General features: G+C 46.1%; 2 protein-coding genes across 4 annotated transcripts in view; both read right to left on the bottom strand.

The window, feature by feature from the left end:
• The window catches only part of LOC149366063 (membrane metallo-endopeptidase-like 1), a 125,689-nt gene that overhangs the window by 12,374 nt on the left and 89,856 nt on the right, over positions 1–23,459 (bottom strand). For 2 of the 3 annotated variants that reach the window (XM_089548157.1, XM_089548147.1), the window contains 2 exons: positions 3,307–3,416; positions 313–371 (listed from right to left, as the gene is read on the bottom strand). In XM_089548157.1, coding sequence (XP_089404283.1) covers positions 313–371; positions 3,307–3,416 — 169 coding nt within the window. Of the gene's footprint in view, positions 1–312; positions 372–1,336; positions 1,340–3,306; positions 3,417–23,459 lie in introns of all 3 variants that reach the window. The other variant, XM_089548165.1, reaches the window with a different exon arrangement.
• LOC149366066 (uncharacterized) lies at positions 4,713–14,713 on the bottom strand. Its single transcript, XM_089583635.1, has 2 exons — positions 13,566–14,713; positions 4,713–4,743 (listed from the first exon to the last, which is right to left on the bottom strand). Exons 1-2 carry the CDS (start codon positions 14,705–14,707, stop codon positions 4,713–4,715), a joined length of 1,173 nt encoding a protein of 390 aa, XP_089439761.1. The 5' UTR covers positions 14,708–14,713.

The following is a 23,459-nucleotide window of genomic DNA, read 5'->3' as shown; positions in this document are numbered from 1 at the left end:
AGGTGATGTAAGTATACAAGTTATAGATTAAAAAAGAGAAAACTTAGAAGCCAATAAATTTTGCATGCGGCGAAAGATGGCGAATTTATAGATAATGCAGTTAAACTTGACAGGTTGGTGAGAGAAATATATATATATATATATATATATATATATATATATATATATATATATATATATATATAAAAAAATACCGAGCATGGTGGCACCATTCACCACTACGTTTCAAACGGGACGTTCGTAACATTCATACATGCATCGAAACTCAGAGATATCCCACAGGTGTCAGTGTAAAACGTTAAGTGTTCTTACCCATTTCGTTGTTGACTGGGTTGTAAAAGGCGTTCACGACAGCAGGTCCGACGATCCAACTGCGGTGAGAAAGAAAAGCAAGCATTTCGGAATGCAAAAAAAAGCAAAAAAGAGACGCCAAGAGCAGAAGTGTGGGCGGCGTCACTTAACACGTGTTTTTCAGTGTGCTATACCCAGAGCTCGCAGCGCCCTCTGAAATAGGGAGCCTACAACTATCGCCTGTCGCTGTGTCATCGGTGTCTGTTGTGTCTGTAATGTGTCACTGCGACAACTGTTGGCTCGACACTGTACTATCGAAACTGCATGTTGTGTGCTCGTCTGTGGCTGTCCGAATTCTTCACGCGAAACAATTCTGCGGCAGCTTGCAGCGGCGCGCGGCCAGACGTAATGATTTCCTTTTGTGGCGCTTTTGTCGCTAGCGATATCAGACACACGCGTGCGCCGCGCATTTCCATGGTGCACGGTCACCAGTGCTCTTTAATTTACAAACAAATCCTCCTTGTTTGCAGATAGCATGCCTGTTTACGCTAACGAGTATCAAAGGAGGAACTGTTTTATGTCTGGGATGTCTTTAGCGACCTCTTAAAAATAGCGGCTCACACCTTGAGAAACAAAAGAATGGTTTTTGTGGAAAAGAAAATTGCGCAGTAATTGTCTCACATCTCGGTGGACACACAAACCGCGCCGTAAGGGAAGGGAGGAAGGTTAGAGTGAAAGAAGAAAGAGAGAAAGAAGTTCCGTAGTGGAGGGATCCTGAATAATTTCGACCATCTGGGGATCTTTAATATTGCCACCGTCCGACCAATCAGTGGCGCCGTACCGCGGCCGAACTGTTTAAGCAGGGACTTGCCAAGCCTTGGGCATTCGAGGTGATCGAAGATCGTCGTCTTCCTCGCTCTAGCTGCCTGCTGGCTGGCACGCCCACCTCGTCTAATTAGAACCTGAGCTATTTCTTCACCCGTTTGTCGGTGACATATTTGGTGGAGCCGCTGGGTAACGTCCCATGTACTCGGATTGCGAGGACACTCTCGACACCTGTTCTCCACGCGTGGACACAACACCCGTCCACAAAGCGAGCCGCCGTCTGCGAGGCCTACAACCGGAGTTCAGCCAACTGACCGCGCCGGTAAGGGCGGTAAGAGCAATGACCTCAACCGTGGCTAGCCAGACGACTCAGCATTCCGGGAATGCCCCGCCATTCGTCCTTCACGCACCTCGGACGCCGCCGCCGTTCCACGGGGACAGGTTCGAGGACGTAGAAGACTGGTTGACCAGCTTTGACCGAGTGGCGGGCTTCAACGAATGGGACGGCGAGCGCAAATTGCGCAATGTCTACTTTGCGCTGCAGGACTCAGCCAAAACATGGTATGAAAATCACGAAGCCTCCTTTACCACCTGGGAAGAGTTTCGTCGAGAACTCCTAGCGACGTTTACCACCAGCGAACGAAAAGAAAAGGCTGAACGCGCTCTGCACTCGAGGTCCCAGCAGTCCAACGAGAGCGTCGCGATGTTCGTCGAGGATATGACGCGTCTATTCAATCGGGCCGACCCTGCTATGCCAGAGGCGAAGAAGGTGCGCCACTTAATGCGCGGCGTAAAAGAACAGCTATTTGCCGGACTTGTCCGTGACCCGCCAAGAACAGTGGCCGACTTCACAAGGGAGGCAACGAGTATTGAGCGCTCTCTGCAGGAACGGGGCGCGCACTACGGACGTGAGGCTACTGTAGCAGCCGCTTCCCAGTACACGCCTACGTCGCTGCCCGCCGAGGAGCTTCGGGAGCTTGTAAGAAGCGTTGTGCGCGAGGAATTGGCGAAACTTCGCTTGGAAGCTCCACAGGCCAGTGTCGCTGCCGTAACGGACGTAGTCCGTGACGAAATCCGACGAGCTGTGCAGCCGCCCCCAGCTCCACACCCGACGCCCTCTGCTATGACGTACAGCGAGGCACTACGAAGTCCTGGGCCAGCGATGCAAGCCTTTTCCCCCGTCGTTCCCATGCCAGTGCCACCACTGCAGTACCCGAGCGCAGCAGTACCATCTGTGCCGCAGGAGTACAGGCCCCGCATGAGCAAAGCGCACGTGTGGCGTACGCCAAACAATCGGCCGCTCTGTTACCACTGCGGGGAGCCCGGGCACATCCTCCGCCACTGCCCCTACCGCAGAATGGGTTTAAGAGGGTTTTCACCTGACGCACCTCGACCGCGCTACGGTGAAAGGCCACGGGATATCGAGCTGTACCTGGCTGATAACGTGCAGTCCTCGACCCCGCAGCGGCGCCAGTCCAGATCGCCATCCCCAAGGCGGTTCTCTTCGCCCGGCCGCCCATCGACCTCTGGCCAGTTCAGAGGTGCGTCCCCTCGTCGGGAAAACGGAAGACGGCGTCCTCCGGGGGTACGCCCACCTCGTCTAATTAGAACCTGAGCTATTTCTTCACCCGTTTGTCGGTGACAATATACACAGACATCGCACAGCACTCGGTCGCCTTTTTGCGGTTCGTCTCCATCAAAACGCGGCTGCTGCAGCCGGGTTCCAACGCTTGAACTGCGGCTCAGGAGCCGAGCGCCATAGCCACTGAACCACCTTAAGGCACACTGATTTCTAGACTCGTCCTCTGGGTTGCTTCGTGCTCCATGTGCAAGGAAATCAAATAAGAGGCTTCCAGACAAGAAGGTACGCGAAATGGAAATTCTACGTACACTCACGACCGCAGGCAGTCGGGCCACCAGGCGGCGCCCGGATGCAATTCACCCAGTGCTTCGCGTCCCGTATACTCCTGCCCCCAACAGTACATGACTTAGGGCTAGCTTTATTGCCGGCACGTTAACCCGTCACGCACTTAACACTGTGGCAGTCAGTGATTAGATTAATTGGCAAGGCATCACGTTAAGCAAAAAGGTTTGATTATTGTTTTAATTCACTGTGCTTGGGTGGACCGGATTTTTTTTCTCTGTGACCAGGCAAAGGAATCTTGCGCGAGAAGGGAAGTAACCACTTACCCGTCCTTGTCGTACGGCAGTCGCAGCTTGAGCATTTGATGCATCCAATTGTTATGCGCTATCCACGCCAGAATTTGCGCGTAGGAACAATTTTCATCTAGCTGGGGTACCTGCAGAAAGAAGTCTATTGTTCTCTACAGTCAGGAAATTACGCTTTCGTTCTGCACATTGGAGTTCTGCAATTAAAAAAAAACATGAAGAAGCTGGAAAGGAACTACAGCCTACGAAAACTTGTTTTGAAATTATGATGGAAATGAAAGGATCTTGCCTAATACACGTTGACAGAATGAAGCATTGGAATATTGATGAAACTGTTATTGTCATTTGAATTAGGAAGGGGTTGTCACATAAAACAAGCTGAAGCGACGTTCTGCGGTGTGCAAGTTAGGTTTTGCGCTCGTATACCGTAACGTAACCACATATTGGTGTAATATCACTTATATCAATTGCTATGTTGTTGAGTTTATATTGCTTTCAAACTCTCAGAAGTGTTCGTCATATTGGTTACGGTTCATCTTCTTTTCGGTAATTATTTGGATGTCAACATTGTATAAGCAGAAACGTGTATGATCTCTTTGCAGCGCCGATGAAAAGCCTTGAGTTCTTGTTACTAGACAGATCGCGTGCACTTAGAATTTTTTGGTCGAAGCAGTAACCTTAGTGCACCATAACTATTGTCAACGAGACATAAGTCGGCGCGTCTCAACGGCATTGCGTACAGAAGCGCTACTGGACGCTACGCTGTGCTAAAATTGTCCAATTCCTGTGTGACGGCTAGGGCCGAGATAGTTTTTGGTTCCCCACTTTTGAGCTAGCTGTCCCTCTTACTGATCATGGTTTTTCAGTTTCGTAATACTCAAAGAAAGTCTGTGCGATCGTACGAGGTGATGTGACCAATTTGCTTTAGCAGTATTGGTTGTGAATTTGATTTCTACATTGGTCGCCTTGCTATTGCGGCACTGAATTGTGTTTCGCCGTCGATTTCAGTTCCAGCGCAGCGTGGGCTTTTCGGTGGTGTAGGAGTCTGGAGGGAGGAGGTGGCTGGTTTGCGGTGGTTGAGATGCTTTGTAACGTGGAGGTGGGTTGTTTGTTGGAGGACATGGGTTGCTTCTGGGCGGTGAGCCTGAGTGGAGGGCAACTATGGCACGTTGGTGGGTGGAGGATTCCGAAGGGCGGCAGAATAACGCAACAGATGGGCAGGGTTTGAGAAAGTGAGGGTAGTATTGCTTACGCATTCAAAGAAGCGAAACACTTGCCACTCATAGCAACTGCCACGTGATGTCACAAATCGATGGCGATGAGAGTTTTTCGGAGATTGAACCCTTAATATGCGCTGGTTGACAAAGGGACTATCAGTTTTTTCTTCATATTAACTTTCTTTGCCCCACTCTAACACTCTCTAAGCATTAGTCACCACCCTGCTGCTGGCCTGCAACTCTGCGAACAAGCCCAAGAGCCCATAGTTGCTTCACAAGGTCACAACCACTTCTGGTTGTCGGAGAGGGATGGCGGATGGTTCAGCACCTCGGATAGCAAACCCCGCAGCTGTTCCACTGGGTGACGATGTCCCGGCGCGGGGTTTTTAGTCCCCGTTCCTTACCGACCCGGAGAGCGCAACACCATGCAGCGCTCCCGTACATCAGCCACTAGCCAGCTCCCTACCCGAGGGCGACTCCATCGCCTTTTCAGCATCATAGATTACAGAAGAGTCGCGCAGGGGTGCGGGGAGGGTGGAGGGAGGTGTAGCGTCTTTCAAGGTATCTTAGATGGGCGCCTTAGTACCAGGGCGCGAGGGCACTTAGTAAGACTACTGCACTCCACAGCGGCGTTACGCATGCAGCGTATACCTTCCCCTCTTAGGCGGACTTAGGACCGGGGCCCTACAGGGGACTTACAGGATCTTTCATTGCCAGTGACGCACTTCCTGGAGGCGGTGGGAGGTTATCCACAGGCCACACTGCTCCAACAAAGTGGAGTTAAAGGAGAAGCGCTTGCCGATTCCCCACGTCTTGGAGTCTGTAATCTCTGTTGTCCAGTTCAGATTCACCTTACCGACAGCGGGAATGGGTATTGAGATCCACCTTCAACTTAGTACGTAGTTTTGGGCCGCAACAGGCCGTACAGAATCCTTGGCAACATCATGCACAAACTTGCTGCTCCTGTCGTCGCACTGTCTCCCAGCCGCTCGACTACAGGGGTACGGCACTTCCCCCAACATGAGTTTACATTTCTGGAAGATGTGGCGTAGCACGATTGTATGACTAGAGTTCAGGGTTCCTCAAACACTGGGTTGCACAAGGGTATTAATGCCTGCGACAAATTCAAAAAGTTTAGAGGAATGATATCTCTTTTTCATTTCAGGATACAATGGAACTGAATTCACAGATTGCATCGTCCATTCAGTGGCAGTTTAGCCAACGGCTAGCCACTGCGCCGCTGTATTCCCGATGTATTTGATGACACGCCAGCTGCATATGTAAAAGCAGCGCTGAACGCAAAGCGATATTTTCGCAAAACTATTGCGCATAACTCTGCTAATACATAGTATGACATATCCGCGCTCAAGCTAATGATAGCGATGTCCTCACGCTTAATGACACATACCCACGGCAGGGGGTTGGCCAGGGTGCGTAACGGATCCTCTGGCCTGAACGTAAACAGCTTCGACGGATGAGTCTGTCAGGTTTGGCTTGTAATATAGAAGGACATAAATAACAACTAAAGGTTTTTTTTTATAGCAAAATAAATCTATGCCTTCAGTCACCCTTGAAGAGGGAACTGAGCTGCTCCCCAGACGTTGTGATTTCTTTTAATGCGAAAGCACTACTCCAATAGTAATCCTGAAAACGCCGATGGGTCTCTGAATCCTCGACCTTTGACCCTTGACCTTTGATCTTGATTCGTGTCCTTTTCGGTGAAATGTCTTGGATACATTGTGAATAGGGCAAGGTCACGTGGTACGTAAGTTTAGAACAAAATGTTTTAAGTCGGAAGCCTTTAATGTCTCATCGTTGTAAGCAGCAGTTGTCGACAGAAAATGTCACGCTTTTCAATTGGTCGAAACGGTCGTGACGTCACAGTGCGGGAATTTCAAACGGGGCCAATTGTACTTTGGCTACTAACCATCCAACCAATTAAAGGGATCGTATAGTGATGCTCCAAGTTAGTGGGACTGAGCTTAGTTAATTGCTTAATTACCCAATTAGCCTAATTAGCTTTACTAGTCACGCCATATAAATAAATAAAACCGATTAAGAAATTGGTCGAGCTTAGGAATCGAACCTCGGTCTTCGGCGTGAGAGACGAGCATGCTACCCACTCCGCCATGCCAGCTCGATGGTTCGGAATGAACAAAGGCGCGTCTAGTGAATACGGTGTCTTCACTCACTCTCATCCTCCTCCATTCCCTTCCGGCGAGGTTTAGGTGTCCACCGACAAATGAGAGACAGATACATTTCCTTTCCTCAAAAACCAATTTACCGACGAGCGAGGCGTAGAACCGAATGGGCGATGGCGTTCTATGGACTCCTTGGCAGCGTTGCAAGACGCTGTCGCGTTCCACTCTTAGGGGCGAAGCTTAACATCTTAACCACACATCAGTGACCACACTTTAGGTCAAAAAAGTGCCCCCCTGAATTTTGTGAGACAGTTGCTGCGTAATTTCCTTTCCTCAAATACAATTTTCATTTTCTTCATTACGGCTCCTCTTTATCTATCTTCTTTCACTCCCACTTCATCCCTTCCTCTACGGTGCGGTTCAGGTGTCCACCGAGATGACAGAGAATTGCTGCGCCATTTCCTTTCCTCAAAAAGCGTTGCGTTCAAAGGGCAAGGCATCCGCCGAAACGGGTGGTGGGGTTCCGTGGACTCCCTGGCAGCGCTACAACGCGCTGTCGCGTTCCACTCTTAAAGGCGAAGCTAAAGCGTCATTAATTAGCAGTTAATGAGTATTCAGGCATTAATCAGTGATTTGTCATCACTTAATAATTAATACTCAATTATATGTGACGCCACCAGTGCCACAGAAACAGCGAAGGTGGTGCGGAAAACGCTTCCGCCTCTACCCACTTTAGACAGTCAAAGTGCCCCCCGAATTTTTTTGGGAACAATGTAAGGAAATTTCTAGGCAAGGGTCAAGCTAATTCGAAAACGACTGCTTTCCCACGTCTTACTCGTTTTAACGGTGGTAAAACTGTCATTTTTTTCAGCTCTTGGTTGGTTTACAGTCTCCTACATCATGTTCTAGCCATCATGCTGTTGTTTCTCTATTTGTGCGACCGTAAATTTCGAACAGTTCTGCGCTTACGCCATCGCTTATCACGCTTTAATAAAGCCACATGCCTGAACAAAGCCTGCAAGAACGGCTGTGGCCGTTATGTAATGGCTCAACCCTTAGCAAAAAGTAATACGTTTGAAATATACGGCGGGGTATTTATATTATATTTTAAACATATTTTGTATTCGTGAATGTGCTAAAAATATGTAGAAAATATATTAGTCAAAGTTCTTGCTCAGTATTTCAAATGTATTTTTAAAATTTGTCAAAAATACCTCACCTGAAAATATGTTTCGAGCACATTTTAAATATGTGAAAAAATATAAATGCACTTTGAGCATGTTGGCAATGAATGAAAAATGCACTTTTGTAAATATGAAATTAATTCATCCTAAGTATATTTCAATTGTAACAAATGGGCAGTCCTTGAAAATATATTTGGAGCCCACTTGCAGCTGCCATTGGAAATGAATTAAAAATGTACTTTTATAAATATGAAATTAATTTGTCCAAAGTATACTTCAATTCTAATACACCTAATGGGCAGTCCTCGAAACATACTTGCAGCACACTTAAAGCTGTCATTTCCAATGAATTAAAAATGTACTTTCGTAAATATGAAATTAATTCATCCAAAGTATACTCCAAGTGTAAAAATGGGCAAGTCCTTAAAAATATATTTGGAATACACTTGCAGCTGTCATCAGAAATGAATTTAAAATGTACTTGCATAAATATGAAACTAATTAGTCCAAAGTATACTTCAAATGTACCTTATAGCAGGCAAACCGCTACCACCCATGACAGGGCAAGAAGGCAAGTTCGTAGTGAGAATTTTGGGCACTTCTAAGCACCATGACCTGCTTTTGATGTGATATAGCTTCACTCTGCTAGGTAGAGCCGGGTATCACCAACATCACCTTCGGAGAAGCAACCCAGGTGGGCCACCTAGTCACGCAACCTTTTGGTGGCATCACAACCTGCCCATCGGATTCTGAGCAAACTGACCACCGTGGCAGGTCGCAGTTAATCACTGGTCGCGCAAGCACTATCATGGCAGCACCTGCCATCGCAGTCCAGTGGCGCATCGCTTAACCGCTGCACCACTGAGTGGTATGAGGACTCCCAGGGACATATAAATGTATAGGGGAAAATGACCAATTCCGCATATATGGGCATTAACCCATTAACGCTATCGCGTCGTAACCTTAGAGCAGAGCGTAACTGTCCCCTCTTTGTCAAACCCTCTTATATAAACACAAAGAATGAAACACAAAGCGTTTTTTTTTCTTTCACGGCTATGTTATTAAACTACAACCTCTGCTACCAACAACCAACATCTAGGCCCTTTGCTTTGGGCATGTAGCCATGTCAAGCTGCACATATCATTACATATTATTGGACGATAAGTGTACAAATAACCTACAGAGTGCATTTCACATATAACAATTCACTTTCATGTTTGCGCTTCATCCGCATTCGTTCACATGACTAGTATATCAGAAGCCTCATAGCAATATATGCTGAAAACTGAAGTCCAAGCAATTAAGACTTTTTACTCAAACACTTGCCGCTAACTAAAGGTCATTAAATCTTTAACTCGAAGCAGTAATTGTGTGTGCGAGGGTCAATGGGCCCAACTAATACCAAGAAAAAAGACACACCTGGTGCAGAGCTCAGTCACTTTTAAACACATAAAACAGTGTGTAAAATAACTGTGTAGAACTGTAAAACATTGTTTAATTCTATTCAATAACCACAGTATCCAATAAAGAGTGAAACATTTATTACAGATTTCAAAATGACAGACATGGCAATTCATAACATGAATATTGTACACAGATAATAGTATAAAAAATGACTGCACTTATAGTACAAAATGATAAGATGAAGGAAAGATACTGGCTGCCAAACCATTCAGCTTCCTTTGTAGCAAATCTTCCATTCCAAGAGCGTGCACTAATGAGAGCAGTAAACAAGTATATTTGCTTAAAAGTGAAATTATTTAGCATAAACATTACATAATGTTCAATAAGCATTACCCATGACTAACACACTTTCAAGACCACGCCACTTTGGTGTACAGGAAGGAAACAAGCTAAAACAATCCACAAATCAAAACACAGCACATAATAACACTGAAAGTCATTAAAATCAAATCTAGTGGCATCGTGTATGTAAATACAAGGGGAGCTCAAATTTGTGCACATGCAATTCTTCCAGTAAAAATTTTGTAAGAACATGTACCGCATAGAGTAGCAAACAAGTATTTGCTTAAAAGTAAAATTCTTTAGCACATATATATCATACAAATCTCAAGATAGTCTGATAAATATCAAAAAACACCAAGTCAATAAGTGCTACCCATGACCACGCCATTTCTCTGTGCATAAACAAAATGTACAACAATCCATCAAATTGAAATAGAGCACATCATATCACTGCAAGTCATTATAAACAAGTCTAATACCATCATGTACAGGAATACAAGAGGAGCTTGACTCGGCTTCCCGTCGAATAACAGTGAACTGAATTTGACAGTTTTATTCTTCCTTGGGATGTCTTTGGCGAATGCTGAAAAGCTGCTGGCACAAAAACCATCAGGTGCACCTCCCTAAAAACCCAAAGTGACCCGTAGAACCATATTTCTGGGCCTTCATTTTATTTCAATGGTAACCAGGTTTTCAGTAGTAATTACGCTTTGGTGAGGTTGGAGGTCATTTTTCTTTAAATTTGAGAGGAAAGAGATAGTCCCATTATCGGAATACTGAGTTTGAGGGTCCAGCTGTAGTGCTTGAAACAAAATTTCCACTCACTGAGGCCCACACTATAAGAGTGAACACAGTTAGGCAACATTTCTAGAAGGCACAACATATATGTTGGGCATCCCGTAACCAGTCTACAAACAGCATTCAATTAAAATGCAAAGAAATATGCATTAGCAAAAGAAACAAATCGACAAGCTACCACAGTGACTAGGTGGTTATGGTGCTCGGCTGCTGACCCGAAAGACGCGGGTTCGATCCCAGCCGCGGCGGTGCAATTTCTTTGGAGGAGAAATTCCAGAGGCCCGTGTACTGTGCAGTGTCAGTGCACGCTTAAGAACCCCAGGTGGTTGAAAATTCGAAGCCATCCACTAAGGTGTCCCTCATAGCCCGAGTCGCTTTGCGACGTTAAACCCGTCAAACCAAGCAATACCCAGCATGTTAAAATCCAGCAGGAGCGATTTGAACCAAAGGTTTCAGTTTCATAGCTTGGAGCAAAAGCTTTGGCTCTCTGCGTTGTCTATCTGTAATGGCAGCCGTGGTGGCTCAGTGGTTATGGTGTTCGGCTGCTGACCCGAAAGACGCCGGTTCGATCCCGGCCGTGGCAGTCGCAGTTTGACAGAGGCATCGAGGCCCGTAAGCTGTGCGATATCAATGCACGTTAAGCCTCCAGGTGGTTGAAATTATCCTGAGCCCTGCACTACAGCGTCCCTCATAGCCAGAGTCACTTTGGGGCATTAAACCTCATAAACCATACATCATCTATCTGTAATGTCTTATCACCCTCAGCCACTATCTTTAAATCTTTGCCATGCCCGAGTATGCCGACAGTTGTGCATACACGACAGAAGGATATCCATACAAATGATGTGTATGTGATATTATGAACATATATCAACTTCTGCTAGATAAATATACTGCCACGGCTGTTTAGTATGCACAGCCCTGTTCTCAGCAAAAATAATTGATAATATGAGTTGTCCATAACAGCGAATCATTGAAAAAGCAAGGCATATTGCCTATTCATGTAAAAAAAGAACTGATGAGGCTTCCTTTGAATGTCGGCATGTACAGCAATGGAGGTGACTCCAAGACCGAAGTTACACAGAAAGATGGGAAGTATGAAACTTTTTTCCTCTGCCTATTGCCTCAACAAGCGATGTTCAGAAATGGACATTTTTACGAAAAAAGCGCCACTTCAGGATCATTATCTCATATTTTCTCTCTCTGGTCGGCATGTGTGGGTCTGCTTGCAAATAGAACCGGAGTTGCCTGAACCTGTCTCTAATAGCACAAAAAAATGCTGATTTGGTGCAATGGTTCCTATTGCATGCATCTCTAGTCCAAAATCCCAGTTGCCAGATTGACAAGCGCCTCTATTTTGGAAAGATCAGTATCTGAAAAAACTGCCCTTTAGTCGAGATCTCCATTTTAATGGAAGGACATTAACAAGGCAAGACTGCCTTGGGAGCCATGAGTGTTTTACTGACATCAGAAAGCACACTTGAACAGCAGAAAAAAAAAAAACTAAGGGCAAACAACGAGAGTCATGCAACTGCAATGCGCTAGCATTAGTTTTACGGCACACAAAATAAAAACGCAGCCATTAACACGAATATTGGGATGCACATGTCTGTTCTGTGGCCGAGCAATGAGGAACGAACACATGGACTAAGTGCTGACCGTGTGGGGCCACATTTCAGCGTATTGTTTGTGATACCACTTGTTTTTTTTTGGGTGCCTTACACAGGTTGATAAATGAGTGTGTTTGCATGACCGTTCCAATTCGAAAGAATTTTTAAAAATGGTATAGGAAGTGTACTGCCAAAAAAATAACGTGCCATTAACGTGATACTTGCTGCGGTGGCTCAGTGGTTAGGGCGCTCAGCTACTGAGTCAGAGTTCCTGGGCTCGAACCTGGCCACGGAGGCCGCGTGAGACGAACCTCAAAAGGCACCGGTGTGCTGTGCGATGTCAGTGCATGTTAAAGATCCCCAGGCAGTCGACATTATTCTGGAGCCCTCCATTACGGCACCTCTTTCTCTCTTGCTGTTTACACTCTCACCTATGTCCTTTCCCTTACAAAACACTCAGATATGTGAGAAAATTAATGCACCATTTCCTTTCCTCAAAAACCAATTTTCAATTTTTTTAGGGGATAAAGCGGGAAACACATGCGAGTAAAAAAACGCCACTGCACAGCGCGATGTGGTAGCCACTGTGATAACCATCAAGGCAATCAGTGCTAGCAACCACAGCATCGCACAGTACAGAGATGGTTTTTGGCTTTAGTCCCGTTCAACTTGGTTGGGAAGGGGCACAACAAGGAAACTTCTAGAGGTGCACTCCAGGGCCACACACTTTCTTATGAGAGCATCAGGGCTACACGCTACAATGGCACCTTCTCGCGTTCCCTCTCGGAGTGCTGAAAATGAAATTCCAAGCTGGCTGTCCCTAAATGGAGCGCTTCGCACCAGCTCAAGCTTTTCTACAAGCACCAAATAATGGGGCAGCAGGTGAGACGGGTTCCCTTCAAACACAGCAAGAGCTTGTATGATTCCAACGGAACCATCTTGCAGCTGTGCAACACAGTTGACTCTCTTGGGCATTTTATATTCTTCAGAATGCCAGAGAATTCCATTGTGGTGAAACCTGTGGTAATAAGTTATTTTTGTGGGGATAACTCCCAAGTGGTTTTCCAGAGCTACCTCTAGCCTGGTGCTACCACCCGAGCCACTCTGTCGCTGATAAACAACTACACCCCCGAGAAGTGCCACTCCAGTCCTACCCATGGTCTGCCGGCCAACCATCCTTTCAAAAAATGCCTTTGCTTCCGGCATAGCAATTTTGTCTGCCCACAAAGCAAGGTGCTGCCACCAAATGAAAGTACGCATAATCTGCTCGGCAACGCACTGAGTCCCAGAGAAGTAATTTAAAAGAACAGCGTTCCGTCCTTCAAAGGGAAAGCAGGATGTTGCCCAGAGAGGACCCCAAGCTTCCACAGAATCTGTCAAGTGGAGCAGCTGGTGAACATTGTACGACATGTTTTCCTTGCCATACAAAGTGCCCATTTGCAAAACAAACTTTTCAAGCATAACCCTTGCTTCACAAAGGTTTTGCTCAGTGATCTGTGCCTTAAGTAGCAAATACATGCTGTAGAAAGAAGCAAAAAGTGCTTAAAAAACTGGTTGGGCAGAACTGGCTTTAGTACAGTGTACCCATAAAAAAGCAGAAAGGCCCGCATCTCTGAAGCCTTCCAATAGGCTCTATCCTCAAACCTCCTTGGGGTGCGGGTAATCTCTGTTGGGGGTGAGATAGCCAACAACAGGCTATTTAACTGAGACACTTTGGTTCCGATGTACCAAGGGCAGTCATGGTATTCACTCTCCAGCCAGAGTTTAAGCAGCTGTCGCATGACACCAAGGCATGCGCAGTGCTGATAGTCTGGGATGAAGCCATCGACTACATCAAACCGAGGAAGAGTCATGGCAAGGCAAGGCCCTTTAACTCCGTTAACAGGCTCTGAAAGCGTGCCCTTCTTGGCCTCTTCAAGATGCTGCACAGCACTCCTGCGCTTTGGAGCAGGATCTATATATTCATATGAAGAACCCCCGGGATGGTAACACCAGCCACACCCATAAAAACCGTTAAACTGTTTACAGTTTCGCACTGCTGACCGAGCAACAGCATCCACCGAACATGCAGCTGCAAAAACTCTAACTCTAACTTGTTCCCCATGCTTTAGGAAAGAAAACCCTGCTGAAAGCTCTTGTAGCTCCTTTGCAAAGGGTGTAAGGAGGGTTGTCATGTTTGGTTTTGAGAAACCAAACCACAAGGCAGGCATAAGCATATTTTGCTTTCGCACAGTGGGGTCCAGTTGCAGGATTTCACACTGAACGGGCCAGATGTCGAAAGCTGATTTTTCAAACACTCTTATTCCATCAGTGTTCCACAGCAGCGAAATATCATTATTTGAAAAATCAGCCGACAGCCTGGCATGTTCAATGCCATCCACTACATCTCTGATTACACCTCCTCTTTTAACTTGTGGAAGCCACTTCAGGTTCTGCTGCGCAAGGACCTTTTCAATTTGCTCTTTCAAAGGCATCACAAGAAAGAAAGGGCAAGAGGCCATATCAGTATCCCGCTCACAGTTTTCGCAGCGAACCCGAGTCTGAGAAGTCAACCTCCCCAAGTAACCTGTACAATCAAGGCAATAGAAGTGCTTCTCAGCACCAGGGATGTGTGCACCCAAAGCCTTGAGCAAAAAATACTTGGATTTTGGGGCTTTCCCCGGGCTGATAATATTCAGCATGTCCAGCAGGTCTGTGATGCCCTGGTCACTTATTTTGTGGCGCATCACATAGGAAAGGACAAGGGCCGCAACTTGTGTCCTTTCACCTGCGAATGGGAGAGCACCTTCTTCCGCTCTGTAGTTGTCAGAGACCTAAAAAAAAATTCCAAGACAAACAATGAAATTCATGGGGCACAGATGCGTCAGCTGCATGCACATCTCAACCTGGGTCATTTGTATGACCCAGGTTGAAACAGGCAATCTGCCAAGGGCAGAGGTTGGCAACCTGGCCCCCTCCACCTACCTGGGTCACACTATTCCACCTGTGACCCATGCTAGCAGAGGCTTCAAACTTTTGACGCCGTTAACACAGGACGAACAATTTTTTTCTGACATGGGGGTACTAACGCTTGTGCACTAAAATTAAGACATTGCACAAATATCAGTTGGGGGAAAAAATATTTGTCCCTGCTGAGTTTCCCTACAGCACACTTGCACATGAGCGTACAGTATAAAAATCTATTGGAATCAAAACGTCGGCAGGTGCACCTTTTTTACAAGTGTAATAACCACAGGGTGCTTCTACAGGGAATTCTCACTGCTTTACATTTGTTAAAATTCAGTTTTACCTGCACTGTGCCATACAGAGTGGAACTGTAATACTATCAGACCAAGCAACGTTAGTGTCAGAATTGTTAGTGATTGCACAAACACACTTAAGAACAAGGATCAACATGAAGGTAATCATTTAGTGGACACATAAGACAGAAAGGCTATTTGACACCAAAAGCTTTACAGTTTCATTTCACGTAAAGTTTTATGAAGTGAAAGTACCACTCTATTAATTGTATTATACTATACTATACTAAGCAAGAAAACCTACCACCATTTTCGTTCATAATGTGCTCAATCCTTAGCTACATTATCATTTCGCTGAAAGTTGTGACCTTGCAAGTGTACTCTACATGAAACCTAAGCATTCCAGAGTTTCAGAAACTGAACACGCTTACCCCAGAACCTCCCCCCTCTTCAGGAGCTGAGCTGTCCGGATCACTTGACACAGCTGAAGGTACTGGTACCTCTTCCTGCTTTGGTGAAAAAAATGTCATGAGTCCAACAGGCACCTTTTCACTCACTCAATAGTAGCTTAGCCCATCTTTTCTCTTCATAATTACTGAGGAAGCGTAGAATGTTACCTTCATGGACGGTACTTTTGTTGCTGCTGCCAGGAATAGCAACACAAGTTTCCACATTAACTCATCTCGCATGTGCTGCACTAACAGCATAGCACGACAGTTGTAAATTTTTAAATAATGCATGGGAGCTCCATAAAACCCAGTAGGAGTAGAAGAGTGGACAAAAAAGATAAAATCCTAGGGTGAGTGTCAGGCATATACCATATAACCTCGTGCAAGGGCCGCACCCGTGTATGGTGTGACACTTTTTATTAACAGCCTTTACGTTTGGCGTTCAATAGGTCCTGGGCCAAGGAGACGAGTGCGCATTGCAGGTTCAGGTCCCAGGAGGCAAGCCAGATGGGCCACGGTGGCGGGAAAGGATAGGCGGGGGACTGGAAGGCTACGTGGCACTGTGTAAGGCAGTGTTCTATGTCTGCATATGTGTGTGGACAGCTTGGGCACTGAGGTGTGGAAGTGTGCCGGTACAGGTAAAGTTTGGCTGGTGTATATGTAGGAGATTAAACTGTATTCGGCGAAGAATGCGAGATTCACGGATCAATAGGGATGGGTGTGGTAGGCCGTGCCTCCTGTTTCTGACTAGACAACGGAGAAAAAAACATGGCTATATTTTTTTTTAATTACGATATGGGCTGCATCTTGAAAATCCACACCCAAAATTTTAAAACAGTACGTGGCCCTTACAAGAGTTCATACGGTACACCGTTTTTAAAACTTTTTTAAGAGAACAGGGTGACCCTTACATGCATGCAATTTTCATTATCTGTTTATGAGATTTGGCATACGTTCAATGGAAGGATAGCTGTCCATGTCATTTGCTAGTTGACTAAAATTGGTTTAATTATCTTATAAATTCTCAACTTTGCAGTCATATAGCAAGTACAGTTGTACAAGGAATCACTATATTCGAAATTGATAAAAACATCTACCCTGGGTCGTATATGTAGAGTTCTGCCATTTATTGGGAATCAATGAGAGGAAAACAGGGGACGCCATTGGCTCAATGCGCTGGCTGGGCAGGTTCGCTACACAGCGCCTTAACGAGCAAGCCCCAAAGTATCCCCTAATGTCGGTGTCAAGAATGACTTCAGGCCCTGAAGAGCTTACTCCTTTTTAGTAGTCTTAGCGTTGTTGGAGTTAAGAACTGAGACTCTTCATGACTGAAGACCTAGCACACATTAACTGAGACTCTTTACGACTGAAGACCTAGCACACATTACTTTTTTTCAAACAAATTTGACATTTAGAGAAGAAAATGTGCAATGGAAAATGACCTTTTAAGCGATTGCATTGCCAATGGGTAAACACTTCTCTTTTATGCCTTTTATGACCACTTTAGTCTCCTGCCGTCACGTCTTATGGCCGATGGGAGTAAATGAGTACAGCAGCGGCCATAATTATTGCGTGCTATTGTCATGGCAAAATTATGTGGCGCTGCCAGTAGCACTGCTGGCTGTGGCCATACCTTCACTTCTCTCTGAGCCGCATGTGGCTCCTCCTGATGGCTAAGGTCTCCACATGTACAGCTCTGAGTTCTTAAAGACATTTTTTCATATTTTTCAGTAATTGTTTGCTTTCATGTTACCTAACTCCGAAATCAGATCAGAAGAGAGCAGTTCAAGCTCCACCCACTCTGACTCACAGAAGGTGACATAGACTTGACATGCATCTTGTTGAAGCCCTTTATGTTTATCCATATTCCTTCTAAAGCAACGCTGACAACATAACTCTCTAAATCACTGAAACCGCTTTTTGCATAATTAATGTGGGCATCACTGCTCACAGAACCTCTCTCGAAGTAGCACGACATTGGCACTCTAGCTGAAATAAAATTAAGAAAGCTTCGGCGAGGTGCACGTTAGGGCCATGTCACTGTCTACTCATCACTGTGACCAGGGCTTCAAGTGCTATTTTGTGATACAGCTTGGGGATAACAGGACATGAAAGCAAAAGATGACTGAAGAATATTTAAAGAACCGTTGACTTTTCCGTAGATGTTTCCACTGCTTTCAACTTTAGTGATCAGTGGCTTTAAAACTGCAGTTTCAACATTATCGATAAAGCTATAGACAGAAGGAAACTAACAGGTTTGTAGTTATTTACCATACCTGTACTCATGACTACTTTCCCATACGATATCCAGTGAGCGTGACAAACAGACCTGATTGCAGTGGTGTGTGTGTCACTGAAACTAAGTAACTTGGCGAGATTAAATTCCGTCTCCTCTAAAGGTGCTCCTTTTCCCCCTTAATCGAGCTCTTTCCTTGTTTTAGCAGCAGCTCAGCAACCAATTCCAATTTACTGCAGAGGCCAAGGTGCTCTGGGACAATGTCAGCCTCCAGTGCACGAAATGAAGGATTTGAACCTTGCATGTTTTCTACATCGCTCGCTGCTAGAAATTTTCTAACATTAAACCGCAATGTTCTCTTTTTGTTGTGGCCCGATAGGAATTACATAAAAGAAGCACAAATACTGGCAGAAAGCTTCTGTAAAGATGTTCTAAGGATTCAAAATCCCTCTAGTCAAGAAAAAGTGAAAGATTTATTTTTACCTGTGTAGCCGCCAGCTCATCCAGAAGAGAATCATCGTTCACATCTGTGCCTACTGGCAAGGAACATCCTGCTTCAGCCTAGTGTGAGAAAGATAGGGTTATCAGCTCAATACTTTTTCAGCAGTGGCTAACAACTACAACAACAAGGTTCTTTGCAGAGAAATGAAAGAAAAGGAAGATATTTTAAACACTAAATAATGTGCACCAACTAAAGACAGGAATGAGAAATGTCATGTGAAAACTAGGCTATTGAAGTGCTGCCTTATCTCAAACCATGCTTCGAATTAGATACCAGGTTGTATGATTTGAGCAACTCAACACTGTGCAAGTATGAAGCTCCTTGAAGTAGAGGCAACTGAAGTAGACCTGTAATTTGTACTTTGACAGCTTCGTGCTTTGAACCGCCAAAACCTTTTGCTTTCATACCTGGTATGAATCCTGGTGCTCTTCCAAGAGCATTTCCTCATCAGCACTCTGGGTATCCTGTCAAGAAACAGAGCAGAAATTAGACCATAATGTCTGCTGACTCTTGACAAACACACAGTAAGTTCTGATAATCAAGGAGTGAAAAGAAAGTTCTACCAGTCTATCACCTGACCCAGAATCTGTGTCATTCTCAACTGCTGTGCAGAACCACCTCAGCACATTCTCAGGCAGATCACAGGCAGTTGCAGGCATATCTCTTCGTATGGTAATCACACGACATTCTTTTTGCCACGTACTATGTAAACTACACTTTGCCTTTGTTCACAGCAAGTGGATGGGTTCTCGAATTTTTAAAGGACACTGAGCATGCTCTGTGGCTGGCGCAACAAATAAGACAGCAGCCCAATGAGTATGCTAGCTGTCCTGGGTTCAAGACCTGGAAACCGCAGAACTCTAACTCTTTTTCCCAAAAACTGGCTGACAGAAAATCCCACCAGCTGATTGTCCAGTGAGGGTGAATGAAACCAGTGCAAAACCCTTTGAGCATCGCAATAGCTTGGGATTCACTATTTCACTACTGTGATGAGTTTTGCTCCAAAACCTGCGAGAAACCACTGGATTTCGTAGTGGTTACAAGCAAGAGATGCTTAATAATTGGACACACGCGCACAATGCATGAATGACGTGTTATAGGTTTCCATTATGTAAAATCAACTTAATGGTGCTGTTCTGTCCGGAGTTTTAAAGCCAGCACTCACTGCTGAGCCGCATTGCAAGCCCAGCCTAATAGAGCACTTGATGTTGTGAATCCATAGTGGGCTCAGTGCAGGGTGAATTAAGGGGTCTATCAAATTGATTTGTATAGAGGATGGGTGCTGCTGTGGCTACTTTCATTCCAGGCCACATTACCATATTTGCTTTCATAATGTGGTTATCGTTACACTGCAAGCATGCAGACTTCTACCATTTTGGGCTAAAGTATAATTACAAGTATTGCCGCTTTACCACAGTTTACACAGAGCCTTTTTCGTTCTTCTTGCATAAAAACCTGTGGCATGCCCAGGAGAACAGCAGCTAACCCCAAGCGGAGCATGGGCCCCACGCCACTTTTGGAGGAATCATTTGCTTGTGCAATGGAACTAGAGTACCTGAGGTCAATTCCCATCCTTGCCCGTTTCGATCTATAGAGGGCATTGTATGGATAGCTATATATGGTCATGCAATCATCTGACTGGGTTCCGCATGTTAAAGGCTCCAGGTTAGCAGTTGCATAGCAGTGGCGAAATTGTTCATCGACAGCATACAAAATGATGTAATCAAAGTAGAAAATCTTCACACTGAATAAATATTCCAAACAACTAACTTCACTTTTTTTTACTTTTATGCGTGATGGTTGTATTTCCACTGCAGGCACGAGAGTGTGGCTTTATCATTCATTTTCACGCACTCTCGAGCAAATGAGACACTCTCTGAACAGCATCTGCCGGCACTAGAGGACTAGACTCGGCTTTCATTTCGTTGCTTTCAAACGCAGTGAAATAACAGCACCAACTTTCTTCGGTTCAACTGGCCAACCCAGCTTTGACAAAATTCCGACATTAGCGTCTGAAAACAATGAAAGCTATTCAGCAGGCCTTGCGTCTATTTCTTTTCATGCCCCCCACCCCGGCTCGCGACTCCCCACCTTAAGAACTGCTCTGACCGCGCGCGCCGCACGGGACAACAGACGACGGCGACTACGCTAAACCCGGCGAACCAGGCACAGACAGCTAGCTAGCGCTTGAAAAAAGAAAGCCCAGAAAGGATGCGGCAAACAACGCGTTTTAGAAGTCTTACAGCCCTTTCTGTAGCTCTACGCCGCAAGCACGGTGGCCGCAAGCCAAGTGTACTACACACTTCATCAGCTTTGACAAGCGTCGCCCTAGTACAAGCGCACGCTCCAACAAAACACTGCTGGGGGCGCGCGTTCGTAACTCGATTCGAGCAACACGTATTTGCATTGCATTACAGCAAGAAACCCGTATTTACCTCTCCAACTTGTACTGTAGAGGGGTCAAAACTGTCGTCTTCTGAGATCGCCCCACACTGCGGGGTACCGGCGACGTCGGACGTTCCACTTCCACCGTCCGAAGAGGCGACAGAGGCCTCGGCCTCCGACATGCGCATCCTCAGCCGTCGATTTTCTGTTTTTCTGTGCACGGGCACATCCTGCTCAAGGTGGCGTTTGTACCTTGCTGGCATGGCGCGCGTCTGCCTCCCTCTTGGCACAGACCCCCCCTCTTGGTACAGCTTAGTAAAAAGCACAACGCAGGTGTTGTTAAAAGGTGCACAGAAACCGCCCTGCCTGCCTGAATGTGCAGCAGAAGCAGAAGAACGTACGCAATTATCGGTGCAATGTTGCCAATAATAGATTGACGACGCGGATACATGTGCACTGACATTTCCTTCCTCCATGGCCGTCCTTTCGTATTTGATTTTATAAGTTGGGAATAAGTTTGTTTGTATTTTGTTTTCCTTATCGGGGTCAAAATCCGAACACTAATGCCGCGGCGGCTCAGTGGTTACGGCGCTTAATGGCTGCTGGCCCGAAAGACGATCTTGGCAGCGGCGGCTGAATTTCCATGGAGGCGAAATTCTAGAGGCCCGTGTTCTGTGCGATGTCAGTGCACGTTAAAGAACCCCGGGTGGTCGAAATTCCGGAGTCCTTCACTGCGGCGTCCCGCATAGCCTGAGTCGCTTTGGGACGTTAATGATAAACCAAGAAACCAAAAAGAGCATGAAGAAGTGCCTGCATTGCCTCTGTAAAACCGGACATTTCCACTACTCTCTGCATGCCATGCAGATATGGCCAAAGTAATTGTGGAGTAAAGACAGCGATCGGTTTAGACAGCTGCCTCGATTTAGACGTACGCTGTCATCTACGAATGTGCGGCAGTATCGAAGAGCTGGCCGCGTTCCTTAAACCCGAGCGAGGAACCCTGCATATCCTGCACTAACGACATTGCACATCACTGAGCAACTCTAACCAAATAATTGTTTACGCTGTAGCTTATAGACAGGGCCGTGACAGCAAGTAGCCCTAGGCCTGTCATCTGGTGGCTGTCATTGCTCTGCTCTTGAGAAAGGACGCGAGATGCCAAGCGTGTCAGCTGCGCAAGCGCGCCGCTCGCAAAAAAGCAACAATAACAGATGTATGGAATATTTACACGTCGCGAGTTTGGTCTCTATGCTTATGGCGACACTAGTTCAGCTATTTTAATTGCCATCGCTAGTCGGGTGATTATACGAGCGCCGCCGGTGTAGTGAAACGGGCAGAGATGGGAATTGAACACAGGATTCCTGGGCCGGCTTGCTCGAAAGAAATTGCAGCCACTTGCTCAACGGCAATCTCAAATTAATACACTTGTGGGGTGCAGTGTGTACAGGTTGAAAAACGCCTCGTGCTCGCGCTCCGCAACCTTGCATTCATATTAAACTTCCGTTTAGCGGCTGGCTATTTTTTTTCGATCGAGAAGCCAGCCCTGGAGTCTGTAGCGCAAGCTTTTGCTACACACGCTTCGAGCTGGGTCGCGACTAACACGCTCATCCACAGATCCCAAATACCGCTCGCGCAGACACACATGGGACATAAATATGAAGCGAAATACATCGTCCTTACTGGCGCCCCACGACTGCCCACCCAAGCGGCGTGCGCACTAAGGTATATTTGGCGAGCACTAAGGTACACGCTCGATCTAGTTCACACAAGCAGAGATCAGTATATACATGGCAGCGTCCACATAGCTGGAGCTTGTAATTCGTGTACGCTAGCGTTGCGGCCATATAGTGCAGCAGAAATTGACAGCTTTTGCCATATCCACCATACCACTCTCTCTCCTCGGTCACTGACTGCAGTGGTTAAGGGCTGAGAAATGATTACGTCGCAGGCTCATAATAATCATGCAGTCACAACTGCTGCGAGTCGATGAACTGCAGTCACGTCAAATACTGTCTTTGTTGAAGAGCCACTTCGGGCCCAGGCGTGGCACCTTTTGGTTTTCGTTTTTGGAAGTTTAACGTCCCAGAGCGACTGAAACTATGAGGGGCGCGGTACTGAAGGGGTTTGGAAATTTCGACCACATGGGGTTCTTTAACGTGCACTGACGTCGCTCAGTACACGGGCCTGTACCTCCACCGCCGCGGCCGGGACCAACAGCCATAACCACTGAGCCTCCGCTTTCAGGTATTCTTTCCCAGCTTTGCTTTCGAACATGTATGGTGTCCAGCCGTATGACTCATGTATAAAGTTAGCTCCCGCACTGCAATGGCAGAAAGCTAAGACGACCGAGTATTGCGAAATGACTTCCAAAACAGTCAGTATGCTAGCTGATTGACAGATTTCTTGGCGACAACGAAAAAGCCGCACTGTTCCGAGGACAATCGCTCTCTTAACTACGCGGGCAAGTTCCCCCTTTCGTAGCTGATTACAATTTATTTTGGGCAAAAGCAGATTCAGTAACGGCTGCCAGATTCGTGATCAAATTAAACGCATCGACGAGGCCGCCGCCATTTGCAAAACGTCATTTGCAAAACATTCCATGGCCTTTATGCTAATGCTTAAAAAATGAAGAATTTTTGTGCAGCCCGGCAGCCGGTTGCAATAAAA

Source organism: Amblyomma mixtum, chromosome 1 (assembly GCF_055824585.1).
Source record: "Amblyomma mixtum isolate Tamu chromosome 1, ASM5582458v1, whole genome shotgun sequence".
Classification (NCBI taxonomy): Eukaryota; Metazoa; Arthropoda; class Arachnida; order Ixodida; family Ixodidae; genus Amblyomma; species Amblyomma mixtum.
Note: the sequence above shows the minus strand (reverse complement) of the source record. Positions and strands in the feature narration are given on the sequence as shown.